Source organism: Pholis gunnellus (genome assembly GCF_910591455.1).
Source record: "Pholis gunnellus genome assembly, chromosome: 8".
NCBI classification, from domain to species: domain Eukaryota; kingdom Metazoa; phylum Chordata; class Actinopteri; order Perciformes; family Pholidae; genus Pholis; species Pholis gunnellus.
The window spans coordinates 4670254-4694134 of record NC_136534.1 but is presented as its reverse complement, the minus strand read 5'-3'; the positions used below and the strand labels follow the sequence as shown (position 1 = coordinate 4694134).

Below are 23881 nucleotides of genomic sequence, written 5' to 3'. Positions count from 1 at the left end.
GATGTCTTTTTTCTTCTTTTTCTCCCTCTCAGCCAGAGTGATTTGGCTCTGCTTCACTGCTGAACAAGGGGAAATGAATTCACAGATGTTTGCATGTGATTGTATGTGTGTGTGTGTGTGTGTGTGTGTGTGTGTGTGTGTGTGTGTGTGTGTGTGTGTGTGTGTGTGTGTGTGTGTGTGTGTGTGTGTGTGTGTGTGTGTGTGGTTGCATAAAGTCTGTATGGCCCAGTGCTTCTGCATGTTGACAGTTTGCTTTCCCAGGGTGCAACTAGCCCCGAGTATACGCTCACTTGGATAAGCCCACATATGCGCAGGGGAATTGATTTGACATTCATTACACTGTTGGCACACCCACGTTAGCGTGACAACGTCGCGCATTAGAGTCTAGTTTTGGATTTTCGATGAAATAGACCTAATGTGCTCGCGACCCCTTCTTTGTTCCAGCTGTGAGGAGACGGGATTATTTAAAATGCCACGGGAGAAAAAAAGAGCTGATATTTACTTGTAGGACTCTCACACTTCCCTCCGTCCCTGAGACTCATCCCACTTCCCCTTAATTGTCTCCTGGTTTCCATTCTGTGTCGACTTTTCCACTGGAGTCAACCTTTCTTAAGACAGTAGGGAAAGAGGCATGGAGGGAAAACATCAGCTTATCTGCAGCGTTGGTCGGTGCCTTGGGGTTTATATTTGATGACATAATCCACAGCCCAAAGAATAAGTCACTAATATTACCTCCCACAAAGTCTCACAACCCATCGGCTATCGGTCCGACCAAATTTTACATAACGGCCAAACCATAGAATTACAACTTCCTGGTCCGTCACATGATGCCATTGGGCCCAAAAAGACTCTTTTTACCAAACGTTGGGATAGAAATGGGTTGTCTGTCCGTCTGTTCCATTCTCATGAACGCAATATCTTAGGAACACCTGGAGGGAGTTGTTGCACAAGCAGATTGCATTTCTTCCAATGCTTAACGCCTCTTTTGCTGCTCGAGCGTGATTGGTCAATACTTCTTGCACTACGAACAGAAACCAGAGCGCTTCCAGGACCAAAATCTTGTCCCTCTGCCTACAGATTCTACATAAGAATCCATAATCTGTTTATAGAGATTATTTCCCACATGACTAAACCTCATTCAGAAGGAAATCTTCATTTAGACTTTGTGAAGATTCAGAAGTGTTTCATCTCAACTCAACTTTTCCATGTGCTTGTTTTGTTGACGTTTGAGCACATTCAAATGTCCGTGGCTTCTTTTGTAGATTCCACAGGGTGTGCTTAGAAGGCTTTAATGACTATATGTCACACAATATAATATTTAAAAAGTACAAAAATGGGAGTTTGAGATATGTGTCTGACTGGAGATATTACTAGCAGCAAGCCCTTGTGTCTTATTTTTTTTACATGTAAATCTTAAATGATAATCCATATTTTGTCGCCAGTGTTTCACATGGTCCAGAAAGAACTTGGTATTCTATCCATTTTGAAATGTTTGTGATATGTGTACGGTTTGATCTTGTAATAGAAACAAATACAAATAAAAACACCCCGGCAGCACACGTGGATTTCAGATCCTCTTCTGTTTGGTTCCCTCTGCCTCAGATATCTGGAGTCTCGGTGTGATCCTCTTCATGTTGGTATGCGGCCAGCCGCCGTTCCAGGAAGCCAACGACAGCGAGACTCTCACCATGATCATGGACTGCAAATACACCGTGCCGGCCCACGTCTCCAGCGCCTGCAAAGAGTGAGTGATACACACACACAACGGTGCTCGGTCTACTCTGTTTCTGAAAGAAACCATTGAAGAATACATCTCTCTGGTATGGAGGACAGCAAATCACATAAAGCTGACACGGCCTGTTGACCTGTAACCACCCTGCAGTTACCGCAGCTTGCACACCTGATCCCAGTACGGCTAGCTCACATTGTGCTGGGGCCGTCTGTAGAACATGTCTTATATACTAAATGTTACAACACAATCGTTTCACTTTGAAGCTCAACTATACGGGGCCAGTCTCAAGGTTTGTTGAGCCTCATGATTACCCCATGCCCTTTAGGTGAATGGAAGCCATGACTCGCCATTATTTTAGTCAACATTCAGTGTTTCACATCTTTATAAAAAAAGCAACCTGCACACAGCAGGAGAAATATTTAATATCAGCACTGTACAGTAATTATGTTTCCATTAGCAACCTTCTCTCAGTCATTGCTTTATTACATTACTGATTCAGTTCACACCAAATAATAGAATATTAATGAGTTAAACTCAAAAGCAAACCTCTGGCTTTGAAAAGTGAGGCCATTGCTGAAGTGTGTTAAACTTGCGTTCTCTCTACTGACCAGCAGTAGGGATGGGTATCGTTTGGGTTTTTTCCGATACCGGTGCTAAAACGATACTTTTAAAACGATACCGGTGCCTAAACGGTGCCTGAACCGATACTTTTTTTATTGCCAAGTCAAATTTAACAATATATTTAACTGTTTAAAGTATACTATACATATTAGTGCTGGGCAACGATTACAATTTTTAATCGCGATTAATCGCATGGATTTTTTGCGATTAATCTCATTGTTATGGCAAAGTTCAATAATTAATTCAAAGGTAGTGTATTGTGCACTTTTATTTTAAAAGTACTGCTATATGAACAAAAGTGCAATAACATTTGGTTTGCAAACACTTTAAACAAATAAGGTTCTTTTTAACAGCAGCATTCCCTTTACACAGTAGCAGTTATATCTCTTCACTATCTGTGCTCAGTGTGTGACTTCATGTGAAACGTTCCACTGCTGTGCAACAGGAATACAATGTTTCAGCACGTTTCATCTAAATGTGTGTCGTCTTCATGACAGAGCATGTGAATGCAGCTCTACTGTTCATCAATATAATGCTGTAACTCAGAGGTGATGATGGTTACCCAGCGATCAAAGAATAAAGACACACTTACGCACAATGTAGGTGTATTTTCCCTTTAACTCACGAGATGCAGGTAGCATGTTTTATACTCCACCACTGCGTGCGTGTGTGTGTGTGTGTGTGTGTGTGTGTGTGTGTGTGTGTGTGTGTGTGTGTGTGTGTGTGTGTGTGTGTGTGTGTGTGTGTGTGTGTGTGTGTGTGTGTGTGTGTGTGTGTGTGCGCGCGCACGCCTGTGGAGCTCCACCCAGGCACTGGCACGCGGCGGCAGCTCGCTCGTTCCTTCCGAGCCCTGCAGACCACTTTGCTCCAGTAGCTGGCAGAGACCAAAAGCCTTCGAGCAGCTGCAGAGCAGCACAGTCCAGCTACACACAAAACAAGCACATGTCCACCCCCCAAAGTGAGTGAGGCAGTTAGGCAGATAAATTAGCACTCGCGTAATTCCCCATGTGTGTTTGTAAATCACAAATTTTGTACTAATTAATTCTCTCCAGATGCACGGGGGGGGAATAGATTCCAACATGTGGCCAGAATTAATCAAGAAAATGTTCTGCTCTCCACATCAAACGGAATCAGAGTCCAGACCCTTGTGTATCCACTATTTACCTTATTTGTACCTTATTTGGTATCACAACATTGAACTTAGTGGCTCAGAAGACCTGCTGCAGGATTGCCTGTGAAAGACAGTTGCTCACATCCTGTGTGTTACAGTGGATCGGCTTAGACACGCTTTTTAAAGACAAGAGAAGCTCCTGTTATTTCAGCCTGTACGTGTTTTGGATTGTCGCAATGGGGAAATGGCTGGATGTCATGGGCATGAGCAACGGCACCAGAGCCTGTGTGCTCAGCATGTTGTTTTTTTCTTCTTCACATTCTCACTGCTGCACATCGGAGTATTTTTAGACACAGGAAATAAACGCTTATCTCCTCCGAGTCCAAGGAGAGATGCGGCGAGATTGAAGTGCTAAGCTGAAGCAGCTGTGATCAATCTGATGGGCTTTGGCCTCACAAGCAGAAGAGCTATTTGACGCATGCTGTGTCCGGAGCTTTAGGTTTTGTTTTGTTTTCGCGACGTCACTTACGGGTGAATTAGCCACACATGTCACAGGTTTGGGGATTTCCAGCCAGCCTCGCTTCGACGTGCTAAAGTGCGGCGTTTGGGTGGCTTCACCTCGTTCTCTTAACGTTGTCAATTAGAGAAACGGACGTAATCAACCATTTTTAGCTACCAGGTGTGGATTTCATACGTGACAAAGGAGGTTGGAGGACAGTACTGCAGAAACAAATGAAGTGTGTGCATCTCAAAACGAACGATGTAGTATGTAAGCGTAGTTAGCACTGAAACCTGGTCTTGGCACCACTGATGCCCCAGGATACATCTGGAGTACTACACCATAGGACGTGTCCGTACCTGTTTACTGCGGTTTATCTAGAAGGATCAGCATGAATGTGTGTGTGTGTCTTTGCTGGTCATTGTGGGAATTCTGGCAAGAAAATGCACTTCTATGTAGAGCCGCTGACACAAGTGAAAAGAAACTGCCTTGTTGAAATACCAACATGTTTGATGAAGGGAGGGCGTCGTGTCAACACCGTGGCCACCTGGAGGAACACCTGCTGTTTCTGCACCGCCTGCTCTCTGATTGGGAGAGCGGAGCTCGTCCGCCGCCTCATGTTTTAGGGGCTGTAACATCGAGATGGAGGTAGACGGACACAGAGGGAGGGGGTGGGAGTCACGAACAGATGCATTGTGTGTATCTCGTAGATGAAAACAAAGGGTTTGCGTAGGGGAGTGAAAAGTACAGGCGGACGCTGAGAGATGACAGTGAGAGAAGAAACCAAAGCGATGCAGAAGTTCAAACCTCTCCATCTCCTCTCCTCGCTGTCGGATCACTTAATGACACAGAGGGGAACCAGGAGATCCAAATCTGTGATATCAGAGACGTCAGGGACTATATCCACCTTCAGTGTAACTTGTGCTGCAAAGAGGCATTATGTCTAAAGCAGGACTGTGATGTGATATAGAGTAGACTTGTCTGTCCGTCTTAAGTTTAGCAAGCCCCTTTTCAGACTTATTAGCAAACTCAGCAACTTGGTACAAAGCTGTGTGATTTTCACAGGCGTAGTTTTTTTCTTTTTTTAACCAAGTTACTAAATCATGACTCGTGCATTACAGAAATGTATGTTAAACTATCAGAGGAGGCTTTGTTAATGCTGATTTCTGGTAAATGTTGGAGAAATCTACACAAGCAAATAGACAAAGCTACATGTGTATTTTGGATGTTTTCTCTCCACTAGACATGTTACAGAAGCTAAATTACCCAGAATCCCAAGATTGATCAGTGACAAGTTACGAGGTTAGAGGGACACGTTTTGGGTTTTAAGCGGGCTCAGTTTTAGACATCAGCGTCACAAAGGTCGAGGTTTGTTGCGAGCGTCCTCTTGGCTTGTTTTGTTTTTGATGCACTCGTCCTCTAAATAAGAACTCCCATGAGGTCCGCATCTCTGTTTTCTGACTGCCAGTTTTCCCCGACATGTGTGTTTGTGTTCGTCGCTTGTCTCTATGTGAGCGGAGGCCTTTCTACTCTCTGGTCCCCATCGACTCACCAAAATGCATTTACGTGCCTCAATTAATTAATTATTCACTGCCTCACTCTCCTCCTTCTGAGCTTTGTTTGGTTTTTGTCATCCTAGATTTTGTACTTTGGGGATTAGGCTTTATAGAAAAATGTTTGCCTTACACCCCCCCCCCCCCCCCCCCCCCTTCTGAACCACTCATAAAAACAGACGATTGTGTTCCCGTCTCCATCACAGCGTGGCTGTGTTTCTGATCGACCAAACAGAACATGGCGTTCCTTCGTTTCCTGTCATCGCCGTACGAACCACACGGGACTGCACACAAACACCCGTCCCTCCCTCCTCTTGTATTTGTCTCACACACATCACCGACAGAGATTGAGTCAGTTCATTGCCCGCTGATATCCAATGTTCGGATACAATTTCCATTGTTGGAACAGAGAGTTTAATATCCACGCCTTGTTTCGATGCACATTTCTCTCTTGCGTGTCCTTTTCACACACCAACATTTTCTCTGGCTCGTGGGTCGGTTGGATGGGATCTCTCACACATGAGCCCTCCTGTGTGTGTGTGTGTGTGTGTGTGTGTGTGTGTGTGTGTGTGTGTGTGTGTGTGTGTGTGTGTGTGTGTGTGTGTGTGTGTGTGTGTGTGTGTGTGTGTGTGTGTGTGTGTGTGTAACTTGTAGCGAAAGACAGTAGAGAAACGGGCAGCCCTGTGTGACTGCGAAGCACCAAGGGACAGAGAAAGAGAGGCAGACGGATGGGATAAGACAGCTGTTTGTAGGGTCTCTAGAAGTCACTAGTTATTTGTCACTTGCAATTGTAGCTTTAAAAGTGTACTGCAGCCGTTTCCATTATTCAAACTGCAAAACATGTATTCACAAATATGAAGAATGAGTGCGAGAGAGGATTTTACACCGTAAATGAAGCGAGCCCGTCTAAACGGACCCTCTTTGTGAGAATTAGATCCGGTGTCTTTGGTGAGAACCCCAGATTAAAGCAGGACATTGTCTCTCCTCTTCTCGGATACCAGGACGGCAACGGGAAGAAGCCGAGCCGAGGTCTGTGTGTCGGGTTAGCGAGAGACATAGGCGAGTGTGCGTATTCTGCAACAGGCCGTGGTTGTGTTTATGAGGGGCCTGTGTGTACAAAGTCTGTACAGCCTAGTTCCCTTGGTTTGCATCCATGAAATCTTGTGTATAGCGTATCAAGACTGTGTAGGGCTTCAACATATTCAGATACCCGAACTTGCGAATCGGCCGAGACAGACCGATCCGATACCAGTGCGTTAAAGACAGCAACAATAAGCGGCCGTTGGCTATCTCTCCTTCTCATTTAAACACAGATTTGTCGTTTACACTGTAGCATTGAACGGCTGCAGCTTTTCCACAAACATTAAATGTCGCCTCGTTGCAGGCCGCACTTCACCGCCACTCTGCCGCTTCACAGGCCAACAATGATTTTTTTTCCCTAACTTGCACAAGTTAGAAAAAAAAAATCATTGTTGGTTTTGGTCTGTTCAGGGGAATTGTTGATGATGATTAATTATTTTGGAAGAATATGGACCAAAGGGTTTGTTTTATAATAACTCATAGATCCACTTTTTAGGGTGCCTTTTTTTAAATCCAGTCTAGCCTTCTAGTGTAAGTCAAGCTGATGAGCATTGACCCTGACCAATACGATAAAAACCATCAATCATCGTCATTAATCCTAATTTGTCTCCATATATGTCCATGCTTCTATAGAGAATCTCTACACACTGTATCACTTTGAGTGTGATTGTGGAAAGAACTTGGTAGTACTGCAGTGTTTGCCATCAGTGTGCAGATAGGGGGGCTTCCACCTCTATCTCTCCTCCACTGCTGCTGCTGCTGGCTGTGGTCCTCAGGGAGCCCTAATCCCCAGCATGACTGACAGGCCGCTCTGCCCAGCCTGTTATCCTCCAGCATCCATCCCACGGTCTGCTCCCACTGTAGCACAAATACACTCGAGGACTGGAGAGAGTTGGGGTTGGGGGGGGGGGGGGGTGGATTCAGTAAAGCCCAAAATGAGGCACCAGCTTGGTTGCGCAGGTTTCTCTGCTTTAGTCTATACGTGTCAACATGTAGGTGGATGGGTTTGTTCCACTCCCCTCGTCAATAAAACCAGTCACGTCCCGTATTCTATGTGGGGTTCAAGTCAACCTACGGTATCGTGGGTCCTGTAGTTCAACGGAGACGGCACCTACTGCACAAGGCCCTGACAGTCCAGGTTATGTTACTCTAAAGATCTGTTCACGTTAGGTTCCCTCATGAAGATCTTCTCTATTTGGAAAAAGTTATGCATCGTTGTCACATGTTTCTGTTTCCCCTTTGTCAGTCCGTCATCTGTCCACCTTATGATGCAGATGATAAAGATGGTCTCTGGATGCATGATGTTTTTCCCTATATTAATATTAGTCTTCCCACTGGACTCCATATCCCATCTAATCCTATTAAATTGCAATCTCGGCTTTCAACGGTGTCATTTGTGTTGAATTTAAGTTCCCAGCCGACCAGCTGTAGTTCCACATCCTCTGCTCTGTCAAGGCCAATGTCTCGTACAGTCTGTCACCGTACATTATAGAAAGTGAATTGGTTGCTTTCCATCGGCTGGGTTGAGTGTAGTAGACACAGCAAGGTTCTAATGTCAGGAGAAAACCTGCATAGTAAGAGCATGGCTGTCTAGGTCTTCCTGCTGTTTCTAGCTCATATGAGACCGTATTTCTTCCAAAGCAGCGTGGTGACTGAGAGCTGCCGATGACACTCTCTTGATTCATAGCGGAGCGTCTCCCCGACTGAAGCAGCAGTGTGTTGGACGTGTCTGGAGGAAGTAATACTGGAGTAGTTGTGTAGCAGACAGAGCAGCAGCTCCGAGCATGAACGGAGGCGTTTATACTCCGAAAGACCAGAGGACGAACAAACAAAACGAACTGTGAAGAATCAAGAGACATCGAGTGTAACTCAGAGATATGCACATAGACTGTAGATGTAACCGTCATAAAGCCATAAAGCAACCCCCAATCAGACGAGGGGTGATTGGACTTGAACTAAACTCACATGTCATATTCACAGCTCTGGTCCAACATGATCTTCAATGGAAGAGGCTCATTTAGGATGCTGATGATGTCAAGTTTGAAAAGGTCTACAGCAGAGAGTGGTTTTCTGTAGTTTCTACGACTCCAAGAGTCTCTCTAGTGGATTGCATCACGTCAGTTTCAGGAGTCGCATCCTCCCACTTTATTCATATCATGTCGATAATTTAAGTGTATTATACTTTATTTTAGCTGCATGAAAATGGTTAATCTCTGCCGCAGATACGAAAGAAAAACCCAGCCCCCGAAAATAATCTGATCAGACAAACTGAAGCAGCAGATCAGCACTGTTAGGGCGAGAGTGGTGCGACGGTGTTAACACAGTGAGAAGCAGAGCGTCGGAGTCACACCAGTCAGCTGTCAATCGTTCTGACAACGCGGTCCTGATGGGTCTCTTCCCTCAGGCGGAAGAGACAGCCAGCGGAGCAGGTGGTGACCTTTAAGCACCTGGGAAGCAGCCAGTCAGCTTCTTCACAAGCATGCACCTGGGGCCCTCAACACCCAGGAGCCCCTCTCTCTCAACTAATCTGCTCTCACTGCCGGCATCAGCCAGAACGGGTCTATCGGGTTTCTTTTTCAAACCCACTTCAGATTAAACCACGCCCGCTTCCGTGTGACGAAAGTCTCACCACAGCCCTGCTTGTGCTGTGATTGTCTAGCACCGGTCGCCTCAACGCGACCTTGTGATTGGATGCCATGCGGAATTACGAGTGACGACTTTGTTCGGCTCGTTTTCCATAACAAGTGTAGCACAGCACGTGCCCCTTCTCTTCTTTCTGTGGACTTGAAAATGTGTGGATGAAGCATTACGTTGTGCTCATTTAGCACCTGGCTAGCTTGCCACCATGCATTCATGCCACACTGGGTACAGAAAATGCGCCGGATAGTGGGCCCACGTCATCATAGAGAAGTGGGTGTGGTTTAATCTAAAGTGGGTTAGAAAAACAATAGACTCAACCAGAACCGAATGTCCAGTTGGTGTGATTGAGACCACGTCCCTCACAACACTCGCATAAATATGATGTAATCATTTCACAGGATTTCTGTGTCTCTTGAATTCCGATACATTTTAAGCGTGTGCTCTTTCTCTTTTATCCTCCCTCTCCTCCTACCCCCTTCACTCTCGTCTACTCGATACTCCAGTCTGATAGACCGCATGCTCCAGAGGGATCCCAAGCGACGGGCCTCCCTGGAGGAGATTGAGAGCCACGCCTGGCTGCAGGGGGTCGACCCGTCTCCGGCCACCAAGTACAACACTCCCCTGGTCTCCCACAAGAACCTGTCGGACGAGGAACACAACAGCATCATCCAGCGCATGGTGCTCGGAGACATCGCCGACCGAGAGGCCATAGTGGAGTAAGTTGTGTGATGTCTGTCTCGCTGGTGTTCAAACAGCAGTATAGAGCTCAAAGACGTGCTTTCATTCTCGTAACATTGGCACCCTTGGTTTGCAATGCTCTGGAACATTGCTTGCATATAGTCTTGGTGTTACGCACTGCCTTTCCTTTGGCCATTTGCCAAGTATATTAAAATGTGACGAGCACAAACGGAACTGCAGAATCTTGGTCAGTCACAACTGCTCATGAAAATTCTTTCCTTTGCAATAAAATGACCAAAACTACTTTCAATAGCAACGAAGCAGATGAGTGGGCGGTGGTGCATGTACAGCACAGCCATTTATTGGACATGATTTATTAAACTTCATTTGTGTCATTTTATGCATTTCTGCTTCAATGATTGCTAAGTATTAGGACTGCACCTAACGATTATTTTAATAATCGATTAATCTGTCGATTATTTGTTCGATTAATCGATGAATCGGATAAAAAAACTACAAACTAAAAAGCATTAATTTCCAACCCTTTATTCAAAAACAGAACTGACAGTGCATATTCACAGTGCAAAGAATCTTCAGAAAGTGCACAAACAGGTTGCTCGAACATCCATGAGCTGTGAAAGTAATAATTAAAAAAAAAATTGCCTAATATCAGGAGTGGGGTTCAGCGGGTTACCCACGCCTCTCAGTGAAGGGTAGACACACGCTGATCCACTCAGTGTGGCGCGCGTGCAGCCCCGGACATCTCAGGGCATCACAGACCTGTTGTTGCTCAATCTCGTGCGGCTGAACGCCACTCGTCCCTCTAAGAAGTTGAACGCTGACCGCACGGGGCCGCGTAACTAGTTAGCATGCCGGAGTCTCGTTCGTTATCGGAATTAACCAGACAAATCGCTCCACCGACTAAGAATGGCCATGCACCACCACCCACAGAATCCAGAAAGAGCATCAATCTGTCAATCCTTTCCATGTCCGGGTCGGGTGAGGTTTCCCCCGGCCGTCCCTCTTAATCATGGACCCAGTTCAGAGAAAAAACCACAAAATAGAACCGGAGTCCTATTCCATTATTCCTAGCTGCGTTATTCAGGCGACTGGGCCTACTGTGAACACTCAAACATCTCTGCCACTTATTGGGTGACCAGGGACGTGCGGTCAGGTGAGGCAGGGGAGGCTGAGCCTCCTTTTTATAGTCAAAATCGCTGAATGTGCTCATGTCCTGTTCAAACAGAGAGGAGACACGCGAGATGAGGCAGCGAAGAGTTGTGCCTCACCTCAGATTGCGCAATCCCTAACAAACTGGGTTGAGCGCGTGCCTTTTGCTTTATCATTGTTTGTCATTGTTTCTTCTTCTTCTATTTTGCTTGCAAATATTGAAGATTAAATATCTAAGCATTAACAATTCTAAAAAAACAGGGAAATATGACCAAATCAACAGCAATTCAACCTGTGTTTGTTGTTCTCTTTATAAATCCGTGGTTGTTACACAGATTTTCGCGGGTGGCGCCCGCGCGCGCTCCGCTTCTGAAACAGGTTGGTGGGGCAGGTCACAGATCGCGGAGCAGACGCTCCCGGTGCAATCAAATATGTACCTTACCAATGTGTGTAAAGAATGCTGATATGAAATATGAAAAACAACCAGTTGTCAATGTGCAAGTTGCCAATTGAATGGTGATTTAAGCTGCTCTATATTGGGTTCATATATTTGTAAATCTGACTCTGAAATAGTCAGTGCCTCACCAGCCACTAGTGACTTACCTCACTGCACTTCACTGAGTGGCGTAATAATCGCGCGACACAACGAATCGATAATGAAATTCGTTGCCAACTCTTTTAATAATCGATTTTTATCGATTTTATCGATTCGTTGTTGCAGCCCTACTAAGTATAACCCGGGCCGTGGGTTGTGACAATATCAGGAACGGACGTATAGATGGCAGATATAAGAGATTTATTCTAATACAGAAGATAAACTGAGAGGTATATCCAGATGTGACCTGTTAGTCAGTGACATCTGTAACAGCAGAGGTAGACACAGTAACCGACACAAGCAGACTAAGCAGGGACCATCACACAGGGTACTGAGTGGGAATATGCAGTTGACGTTACAAATCCAATCTACAGTAATTAAGCTGTTGTGTCTTTGATTGGCCAATTGAGGGGCATGTAGGGCTCTAACAGGCTATCTGTCTATCTATTGAAATACAACACTGTCATCAGGGTATAATCTAACATCATCATCAACAACTCCCTCCTGCACAAACACAAGTGTATTCAAAAGCCTTGTGCAAAACCACTGGTAATTCAGCAGTATACACACACACACACACACACACACACACACACACACACACACACACACACACACACACACACACACACACACACACACACACACACACACACACACACACACACACACACAGGGAGGCTCACACCTGTATGAATAAACATAGAAAGTTTGAATGTAAAAACAATAAAGACATTCGGCACAGCCGTAGTGGCTCGATCTGATCCACTTTGTTTCTTAGTTACAGAGACGGGGCTGTATGAACAACAGCCGGCGGACCGTGAGGAGATGCTCGAAGAATTTGACCAAAAGCTTAATAGATTAGAATCACAGTCTCTGCCTTTAAAATACACCAATGTCTTATTTTAATTTACAAATGTAAAATCAAGGGCAATAATAGATTGTGACAGAACTTTTTAATGCAACCACTGGTTTCACTGCCAGTACCCAGGTACTTTAGCTGGCATCTTATCAAAGTCATAGTTTGATGGCAGTCACACTGTTCCACTTTGTGCCTCCGTAAAATGTGAGTTTTCTGTTTCACTTCACCTTAAAACACAGCACACGCGTTTACCCTGCAGCTATGAGAGAAACCTGGTGTGCTGCTGCACGCCGAGAAAGAGTTGCATAAGAGAAAATAAAAGGGAATAAAAGAGAGAACAGCTGTTGATTACAGAGTCACCATTTCAAGTTGACACTTGCTACCTACAGCTCACCTCAGCCTTCATGTATGCTGCCTGTGGTGCGATGGAGAGAAAACACACACCACTTTGAGTATCCACTGAGGTAGCGAAGGTTATGAATAGTTCTGAATATTCAAAGTGGAAACTTTTCATGGGAACTAACTGTAATAAAATGTAAATAGCAGGTGAATTATTTGCTCAGGTTGTATTTAAAGTCATTGTAAACCCTCCTAATAATAGAAACAGTTTAGTTGAGTTGAACAAAAAACCCTTCCGTATGACCCGTCTCCAAATACACAATGTCCCTCTCAGACCTCCATCTCCTGTCCACGAACGTCCTCCATGACACACGCCTGCATCGGTCAGCCTGTTGCCTGTGTTGGTGTGAGCGTTCCCAAAGGCAAGGACCAGTTGCACTCTGGGGGCGGCTAATGTAGGCGGGATCTGGAGGATGACGACTGCTGAATGAAGTGCTTGTTTACAATTCAATGAAATGGGCAGACAATTAACATGACATACAGCCTGGTATTGCTCATATTAATGCAGTTGGATTTTTATTTGTATAGCCTAGAGTCACAAATAACACATTTTCCCCAGGGGGCTTTACAGTCTGTGCAACATACGACGTCCTCTGGGGAAAAACTCCTTAAAGGTGTGTTTTACCCCCAAATCAGTCCACTTAAAATTGTTCAATACTCCCCCCTTTCAGATGTTTTTCAGAATTCCCCCGACCCGTTGCAATCCTAGCATTGAGTCGACATTCTCCATTTGCGCCCGTTTCCTTGTCTTTCTTCTCTTGCCTACAACACCACCACAAATACGTCGTAGATCTGTTTCCATACTAACAGGGAGCGCTTACGTGTGTGCTGACAGACGAGCACACTCGTGTCTCTCGTATAGATGCTTTGTGGATAAGAGACAAACCGTATATCTATAGCTCACAGGCTTCCCCCCCCCCCCACCACTGAGCATCACTTTGATGCATCTGTCGTGTCAGAGAGAGAGAGTGTGTGTGTGTGTGTGTGTGTGTGTGGCGTCGTCACTACAGTTGTGCTTTACCCCACGTTCTCTCCTCCTGTCTGATACAGTAGCTCTTTCATAAGCTGAAAGTGTCACACAGCAGAGACCTTGCCTGGCTGCCACACACTGCGTGGCACAAAAAGTCTGTGAGGTTTTCATTCACTACAGTCAGCTTCAGAGAGGTAGGAGTACTGAGTGGCTCTCATACCACAGCACACGATGGCCCCGGCCTGCCCGTCAATTAGCTGTGCCCCCACTTGATTAAAAGAAGCCGTGGCACCACATTTCTGAAGGAAAATTCCCTTTGCAGATGTTTCACACTGACGACTTTTATCAAGACAACAGCAGAACTTGGAAGTGTGGAATTCACACTCACGGCACACTACATCGGCAGCAAATTTGAAATGGATTCAGGTTATTATTTTTATAAACGGCATGTGTCCAAGATAGACGTATTAGAAGCAAAGGACTGCTTCTCTTTGCTGTTATGGTATTTAAAGGCCATTAGTCTACACATTATGGTATTTCTTCAGTTTTAAAAAAATATTTGACACTCTGGAACAGTGTCAGCAGCACAACACAATATATAGTAATATATATATATATATATATATATAGTATAATACACCAAAAGCACATGGTGTAGTGAACAAGAGACCCCAGCACTGCACCGTTCAGCATTAGGCATCGTGAACTGGTCACCACATGTGTGAATCAACAGAAATATGTTGATTGATTTATTAGATACATAACATGTTATGACTCCTCCAAAGGGTATCCAAGGCACCGAGGTATTTACTGTATCGTTGCAGAACAGAAATGCTCTGGCTCCTTCACGGCTGTACTGCTGTTGGCAGCATCACTTTCATAAATATGCAGAGGTGAAGCATTAATGCTTCCTGGAGGAATGTGCTTCTCTTTACACCGACTTCACACGTTCCATCTGGGTCACAGAGGGTCAGCAGGTCACGCTTCACAGTGATGTACTGTTGTATTGGGAACCAGCGGCAACCTCCGGTTCTGCCGAGTGAAGCAAATGCGGAAGTGTCTTAAAACTTGCATTCTCTCCACTGACCAGCAGGGGGCGACTCCTCTGGTTGTATAGAAGTCTATGAGAAAATGACTCTACTTCTCTCTTGATTTATTCCCTCAGTAAACATTGTAAACATGAGTTTATGGTCTCAATCTCTAGTTTCAAGTCTTCTTCAATACAGCATGATGTTCATTTAGTAAATGATGGTCCATTTAGAGTCAAACAGACCATAAAGAGGAGTAGGCTTTAGGGCGGGCTTACTGTGATTGACAGATGGGGACAGATCATACAATCAGTTGATATAGCCTGGGCCTTTAGAAGCGTTAGACTGTGTGACGTCATGGTTTGTTGCTTCCATATTGGAGCACTCTTATTATATTGTTATAGAGCACTATAACTACTGCTGGCAGTAGTGCTATCATCAAAACTGCTTGTTGAAAATCGATGCTCCACAGACCAAGCGGTGAATGAAAAATGAATGAAATGGAAAGTGATGTTTACGTACGATTTTGTTGTAAGCCGCTCAACAGTTACTTAAACTATCGACAGAAAATGAATCTGCAATCTCGGCTTTTTTTGGGGTTTTGTAAACTAAAAATCCTGTTTTTGCACTGTTGGTCAGACAAAACCCGACACATAAAGAGGTCACTTTGGACTGGGGGGGATACTTTATTCTTCACCGTTATCTTCTAGACAAAACAATCAATTAATTGACTAAATAATCTTCCCATTAATCTACAATAAAAATAGTCCTTGCAGCCCTAGGAAGATGCCCTTTGCCCACGTCTTGTCTTCCATTTGTAATAGTTGACAATGTGTTGTTTCAGAGCCCTGGAGACCAACAAGTACAACCATATCACAGCCACATACTACCTGCTAGCAGAGAGGATCCTGAGGGAGAAGCAGGAGAAGGAGGTCCAGACCCGCTCCTCCAGTCCCAGCAACATCAAGGCCCACTTCAGGTAAAGGAACAAGCTTATATTTGAGCTGAAGGGCGACCTTCCTCAGGCTGTGGCCCGTGTGCATCATTCCAGATTTTTTCTTCTTCTAGTGAAGCAGAAATATCACTGCTCATCATCATAATCTGAGTCATGGTGTTAGCCGTGAAGAGGGTAATTGACCTATCTCGCGCCACTGCCTGTCTGGCTCCCCTTGGCAGAGCCCTGACACATTTGCTTAAGACTAAGTTAGATCTCCAAAGGTTTCATTTCCATTTCTGGGGTCACTGGGCCTCCACCTGCAGGGCTCAGGGGACGATGTGGAGCAGAAGAAGTGGGAGGGGAATAGTTAACAGATACTCCATATCCTGACTTAAAGGTGATGATTCCAAAAATTCAGATCAAAGGTATCACCTCCACACAGCTCTCAACGTGGATAAGTGGATAGTAAATGTGAGGGAACCGGAGGGTGGGTGCTACGTGCTACATGCTACGTGCTACCTGTTCTGAAGAGTGAAGCCAGTGCGGAAGTGTCTTAAACTTGCATTCTCTCTAGTGGCCACCAGGGGGCGACTCCTCTGGTTGTATAGAAGTCTATGAGAAGATGACTCTACTTCTCTCTTGATTTATTACCTCAGTAAACATTGTAAACATGAGTTTATGGTCTCAATCTCTAGTTTCAAGTCTTCTTCAATACAGCATGATGTTCATTTAGTAAATGATGCTTTAGGGTGGGGCTACTGTGATTGACAGGTTGCTATAACAATACGTCACTCCTCCGCAGTTGAAATATGGTCACTTTGGTTCACCAGTTGCAAAAAGTCAAGATGGCGACGGCGAAAACCCCAAACTCAAGGCTTCATAACGGCATAACTACGTCCACTTCTTATATTTAGTCTATTGTGCACTAAAAGGCCTACACTGGCGGCCTGGCTATGTAAACAAGCTCAGATAACAACACACACAGAGGCAGAGTCACTTCATTCTCTCCTCTGGTAGACATTACTCCACTATATCTTTACAGAGACAATACTTGTTGTTTTTTGCTCCATTAATGCTCCGAATGTCTGAAAGAACCTTTAACGTTTCACATTCTTCCCGTTCACTGGTGAGGTTAAGGGATGAAAGTCGTCATGAATGTATAAACTAAGAAAATACATCCTGGTTTATAACTTCAGCTTTCCAACTGTTCCACTCTTTGCTTCCTTGCCAACATTGTTCCTCTTAAAAGGAAGGGAGAGCCGGACGGCGTGCAGTTATAAAAGGAACAGGAACAAATAAGGAAGTGAGGAGGCTTCAGCGGCACAGCTGTGGTGGTGAAACAAGTCTAAGAATAATACCTTTGGGTTTTTTTTATATGCAAGGTTTATTATTTACTCAATTCTATTCTTGGAATCGTTGAAGATTCAAAGGTTAAATACAGGTAAAGAGGAGACATGAGACATAGCAACAGTGACCGGCACCAACAGTGGACGTGACAACGCTGAGCAGGCCTCTGTGGAGGAACACTGCATCAGAACGTCTGTACCTCCCGAGGTGTTTAGGACTACGGCCACCTCTATTCTCGCGCTTGACAAAGTGGTGCATGTGAAGGTGCTTCTCCTCCTCCGTCCTCTCAGTAGAGGAGAAGCAGCTGGTGTTTGTGAGCTCTGGTGAGATGGGCCTTTAGCCTCCTGTGCTGTGATCCCTGTGCAGAAGATTGAGAGTACAGTGTTTAAGGGAGACCTGCTAATTGGCTCAGTGTGACCCACACTGTGGATAAGGCCCCTATCAGATAGATTACAGTGTGTGTGTGTGTGTGTGTGTGTGTGTGTGTGTGTGTGTGTGTGTGTGTGTGTGTGTGTGTGTGTGTGTGTGTGTGTGTGTGTGTGTGTGTGTGTGTGTGTGTGTGTGTGTGTGTGTGTGTGAGTGAGTGAGAGGTAAGCAGGCTGAATTCTAACTTTCTATTTCGGCCTCCAGTCCACACGGAGGAAAACATTAGACAACCGGTGAGCAGGTGTCACACTTGAGATCATAATTTTCAATGTCGGTACAGCCAATTACACACTGCAGGTGTGTTTTTATTCATGTATTTAGTCATCAGATGCAGCAGAATGGATGTTTAAGCCGGGCTTCTGTTTCACTGCTCACCAGCTAATTGCTGTAGCACTTAACTTGTTTATTCTTAAACTAGAATATCCTGTCTCCATAACATGTCTGTCACACGTGTTTGAGGGATTTAAAACACTTCTGGTACGATATATATGGACATGACCTCGATATTCCCCTTTGTGTTTATTTACACCAGAATGTCACCAACATGTTAGCCGACGTGACGTGAGGATAAACAGCAGGGCTTCCCTCCCATTATACAACTTTAGCTTTCAACAGAGCCTGAGAGTCCTTTCTATGTATTGTTTTAGTTGTGTGTTAAGGAGTGATGACAAGTGATGAGTCTCCTAAAGGCTGACACTCTGTCAGTGTCACAGGAGGACACGTATCTCCTGCACTAGTATAATGTTATGACATCTCACAGCTCTCTCTCTCTCTCTCTCTCTCTCTCTCTCTCTCTCTCTCTCTCTCTCTCTCTCTCTCTCTCTCTCTCTCTCTCTCTCTCTCTCTCTCTCTCCATTGTGACCGGCTGGATAAACTCTTCCTCCTCCCTTCCGGGTCTAGAGACCGGAGGCACACTCTGTTCCATCGGGGGGCTTACTCACTGTGGGTGAATGGAGGAGCCGTGGTTTAGCTAACAAAGTGTGACCTTTGTGCGACAGCGTTTGGAGACGATGACCGACGCTGAATATAAACACAGCGTAGACATAATTGACCTGTAATCAGATTCACATCTGTTGCGCTTGTTATGTAAAAGGAGTCCTGATCAAACAAAGCAGAGTGGAGTGATGGAGGAGGTGGATTTATTCGTCCCACTCGGGTCAGACAGCGTATCGTTTGACATTTCCATCATCTCAGTGGACTTCTATTCAGCATCTTTGATTTCCGCCTCTCCTCTCTGCTCCGTTTGTATAATTACTGATCAAAGGCTTAAGAAGAGTTTTGATTTTTTTATTTGAATGGATGAAATATGAAGCTCATAGTGGGATCCTCCTGTCATAACTCTACAGGCAGTCGTGGCCCACCAGAGTGGACATGCACCAGGACATAGAGGACAGCCTGGCGGCGTCCTCCATCTCCCACGCCGGCGGCCCCCAGTCCCCGGCCCGCAGCGCAGAGAACCTGCTCAACGGACACCGCTCCAAGGGCCTGATGGAGCTGGGCCGACGTGGCGAGGACACCACGGTGACCGACTCTCCGGGACAGGTACGCCCCCCCCGCCCCGTCCCGTCCCGTCCCGTCCCCATCGCTGGGAATGTTTGGCTCAGTTAGTTTCTGCACTGGATACTTAACATCCTGTTTTGATGTATTTTAAAGCTGTTTTATTTTATTATGTTCTTTAAATGTCCGTCTCATTCCAGGGAGCCGGTGCTGCTGCGTCGGGCCCCGCTCCTGGGTCTGGTTCCACCAGGGCCCCCTCTGCATCCACCTCAGCAGCAGCCAAGCAGCGAACCCGCCTGTTCAGGTGGGATTCAGCTTCAGTGGTGTCGTTATTTATGTCCATTTATTACTGAAAAAGAAGTTTGTTAAGAACCAGAGGAGATAGAAGTGGACTCCCTATTTTGATAATAATCAGTAGTGATTCTAGAAAAAAGTATTTTGAATATTTCTTGGTTTTGGACTATGGATTCTTGAAGTCTGATGGTACATTTTTAGTGTTTTCTTTTTAGACCGGTCAATCGATTGATGCAGAAAATAAGAGTATTATTTGATCGAGTAAATGTTCGTCAGTTGCAGCCCTTCAACATTGTCTGGCATGGCGTTGCTTCGATCCTCTTTTGATCTAACAAATAAAGTCTTGTGCGTTTTTCAGGTTGGCGGAGGATGAAGAGGATGAAGAGCGGGACCCGTCCCCCCTCCCGTCTCAAGTGATCCTGAGGCGCAAGCCCCCCTCCATCACCAACCGCCTCACCTCCCGGAAGAGCGCCCCCGTGCTCAACCAGATCTTCGAGGAGGAGGGGGAGTCGGACGACGACTTCGACATGGACGAGGGCCTGCCGCCCAAGCTCAGCCGTCTCAAGATGAACATGGCCGGGAATGCCGCCGGCGTGGGCTCCGGGGCCGCCGCCGCCTCCTCCTCCTCGTCCCCGGGGCCCACGCAGAAGCGCTACCACCGGCGCAAGAGCCAGGGCCGAGGGTCGTCGTGCTCCAGCTCCGAGACAAGCGACGACGACTCGGAGAGCCACCGGCGGCGTCTGGATAAGGACTCGGGCTTCGGCTACGGCTGGAACAGGAGGGACAGCAGCGAGGGGCCGCCCGGCAACTCGGGGGGCAACGGGGGAGGCAGCAGCTCTGGGCAGAGCAAGCCTCCCGGAGAAGGAGGGGGGACCTCTGGTCCGGACAGGGGGAGTCCTCCAGGAGGGGGGTGGTAATGAGGAGGAGGAGGAGGAGGAGGAGGAGGGGGTGGTGGAGGTGGGAATGGGGGAGGAGGAGGAGGGGGCAGCAAAGGACAGGACAGCCCCTCCAGCTGTTGTAACAACAGTAGCACCACTAGCCCCTCCCTCAGCTCTCTGACCCGCTCGTCCCGCACGGCGAGCCGCGGCACCGAGCTGGTGGAGAGCCTGAAGCTGATGAGTCTGTGCCTCAGCTCCCAGCTGCAGCATCACCGCGGGGGGCGGGGGGGTCGAGGGGGAGGGGCAGGGGCAGGGGGTAAGTTCATCATAGATCCTCGCGGCCTCTCAGGAGGGAGCGTGAAAATCCAGGAGAAATCAGCCTGGAGGATGTGCATCGGCTCCACCGGGAGCCTGGACACCATCACCCTCCCCACCACCGCCGCCCTGCCTCGCACCCACCATCACCACCCCCCCCATCACCATCACCACCACCACCACCACCGCAAAACGGCCCCGCACGGCAGGGACGCTCACAGCAACCTGAGCGCTCTGAAAAGCGGCGTGCTTCAACTACCTCTGTGCGAGAAGACCATCTCCGTGAACATCCAGCGGGGCGGGGGCTCCAGGGACGGCCTGCTCTGTACCTCGGCCCCGGCCAGCTGCTGCCAGGTCATCTGAAGCCCCGCCCCCTCTCAGTCCCTCTCACGTCGGATCACTCGCTGTGTTCAGCTGGAGCAGAGCCCGCCTTCACCTTCCTGTTAATGCTTGTTTTTAACTGTTGTCAGTGTGCTTACGACCCTTTTCTTTAGTTTCACGTCGCACCACGTCAGTGAAGCTAGTGTGCTGGTTCTACAACGTATTGAAACCACTGATTGGAAATATAAAGGTAGAAGTACACATCTTTTAGCCGTACTGTGAGGGGGAAAAAAGTTCAATATCACGACTAGTCATTCTAGGAGACAAAGTCGAAATAATTTAGGAATAGTCGTAATTTCACCAAACATTTGTAATATTTAGAGAGAGCCTAAATGTCATTTAAAAAAGTTGTAATTTTGAGGAAAAAGTCAAAATATTTTAAGAATAAAGTCGGAAGAACTTATTCTCATAATATTGTGACTTTCTTGAAAGGTTATGACTAATAACCTTTCAGTGGGACTTTCCTGGTTAAATAAAGGTTAAATAAAATAATATGACTTTTTTATTAAATTTATAATTACAACTTTAGCCCCAAAACACTGCTGTTTCCTCTAAATAGTACATTTTTATTGTTAAAATGTCTTTTTTCCCCTCGTCACAGCAGCCCTAACACTCAGTGGTACTTGTACTGCTCCAGTAACTACTGGTACAGTAGCAGGCAGCTGACCCTCCATCAGAAACACTCTCGCCCCCCCCCTCACACTCTGAATGTTGGCCAGGCAGCCGGATTATAAAGTGGATTTCATTTCTATGAATCCACGCAGGAAGAGAGAAGTTTTTCATTTTTAACTCCAGTCTGGACTCCATGTTGCACTCAGACAATCCGTTTTATGTTGTTTAGAAAAAGATTTCCACTAGAATGATTTCAGCTCGTCCGTTAGACCCCGTTAGATCTGGCAGCGGCTCTTTATTTACAGACGCTGGATGAATGAGTGTTAATGGCGCACTCTGAAACATTACTGCTGTCCATACATGTAAAATGAGATGTTCCTATTTGTTTTATTCATATTTTAAATGTGTCGCTGTAGTCGCTGATAAAGAACATGAGCCGCGTCTGACTCTCACCATCAACCCCCCCTCCCCCCCGCTGGCTTCTCTCAGTCCCACCTGCACCCACGTGTCACCCAAAGCTTACTGTACACGTGGGCGTATGGGGTATGTATATATAAAGTATGTTGAAAAGTAAAGTTTATTTTTAAAAACTTGTACATTTTTGTTCGGAAGCGATCTGCTGTTTGAAATATGTAGGGGGGGGGGGGGGGGGGGGGGGCTGACCGGTTAGAATGAGAGAATAACATCCCATAACAGATGAGCTCAAGACTTCCAGCTTCTTAAAGGAGCCCAGAGACAGACGGGCTGTGGCAATAAGCTATACGGTGTGTTGCAGCTATCTGTACAGAAACATTTTTATTAGTTTCATTTTTTTAACATTTTTATTCCAAACGTGTGCAGCCTCACTGGACTGAACGGAAAACAAAAAAAGGAAAAAAAGGAAGGCTCTGTCTGAAATGTCTCTTTCTCTCCGTGTGTTCTTTTTCAAACCAAATGTACATAGAGTGTAAATACGGTGCTCTTTGTCCTCATCTAGAACAGCCGGGTGAGCCCTCTGGTGCATAGCTGTACAGTGATCTAGCCTTATGATAATTAGTACTACTGTATGGGTGTCTCAGCTAAAAACAAACCAAGCCTGTTCATACTGTCGGGTCCGTCTGTCGTCTTACTCGACTGTATCCGGGTGAGTGACGTGCATGTGTTTCAATGTTTGACATTCAGTGACACAGAATCAGCCACCAGAACATGTTACTGGACCAAAAAGCAGCAGGAAAGAAGAAAAAAAAAAGAAGAAAAAAAAAGAATTTGAACCGACAGAAATATTCAGTGTATTATTCTGTAGTTGATACCTGTCGTCAGAAGTTGCATATAGCTATGGTAATATCCAAAAATAAAATGTGGAATACTGTCTCATACGTGTGGCCTTCTGAGTCTTTCTTGGTTGATTTCATTTTTTCTTCAAACCGGGCGATGAACCGGTGATCCTCGAGTCCTGGAGAACACGTTCCAGCACTAAAGCGACGGAGCACGTGTCCCCCAGTGGGAGTCGTGTTTGTGTCCACCTGGTGGTTGTGATTTAACTCTTTGAGCTCCGGTTTGGTCCCCACCAACATGTGAGGCTGTGATCAGGGTCATCGAAGGCGTTGAAAAGCAGTCGGTTCATCATCGCGCTACACTGAGGAGGTTTGTATCCTCAGCCTCTCCACAAGTAACCCAAACCCGACGGCAGACGGAACGCTCCCAGTTTGTATTCAGAGTTGATCTTTCTATGAATTCGCCGCACTCTTCCCTCGCACGTGGCGAGTTCCTGGTCCGCGGTGTGAAGCATGTTTCGGGCTTCGAGCGCTTCAATCCAATAATGCGCCAAACACACAGCAGGTGCAGCTGGACACCCGATTCATTTCCATTTAAATTTTTTATTGAAGTTTTCAATCTACTTTGTTTCGATACATTACATAATGTAAAAACCAGAGCACAGAATAACTAATGTTCAGATATGCAACAGACCCTAGATCTGTTCTTCCAAGATGAGGTTGAGGGTGATTTGGAGGATGTGAGAAAACTCTGATCACTGACTGATTATTGACTAGTTTATAATAAAGCATGTTATTATGTAATGTTTTGTGTTCTAAGTGGTAAATGTTGAATTAATATTGATAATTATGATTTCTTATGATATAGCAGTGAGGACAGCGTTTAATGGTTGCAATGATTAAACATGGTTATGTTCATGCCATTTTCAAATTCAATACAATATATTTAAATCATTATGGCTTTTATGTTTCTATGTCTTTGTATGTCCTGTAAAACAGGACA

The 23881-nt window shown here is 45.8% G+C and overlaps 1 protein-coding gene across 1 annotated transcript in view; it reads left to right on the top strand.

Annotated features, from left to right (window-relative positions):
* snrka (SNF related kinase a) overlaps positions 1-22969 on the top strand; it is a 44509-nt gene extending 21540 nt beyond the window's left edge. The window contains 8 exon segments of the mRNA XM_079164587.1: positions 1603-1744; positions 9740-9952; positions 15783-15917; positions 18995-19190; positions 19346-19449; positions 19798-20344; positions 20346-20381; positions 20384-22969. Coding sequence (XP_079020713.1) covers positions 1603-1744; positions 9740-9952; positions 15783-15917; positions 18995-19190; positions 19346-19449; positions 19798-20344; positions 20346-20381; positions 20384-20995 — 1985 coding nt within the window. The 3' untranslated portion in view covers positions 20996-22969.
* The last annotated feature ends 912 nt before the right edge of the window (positions 22970-23881 follow it).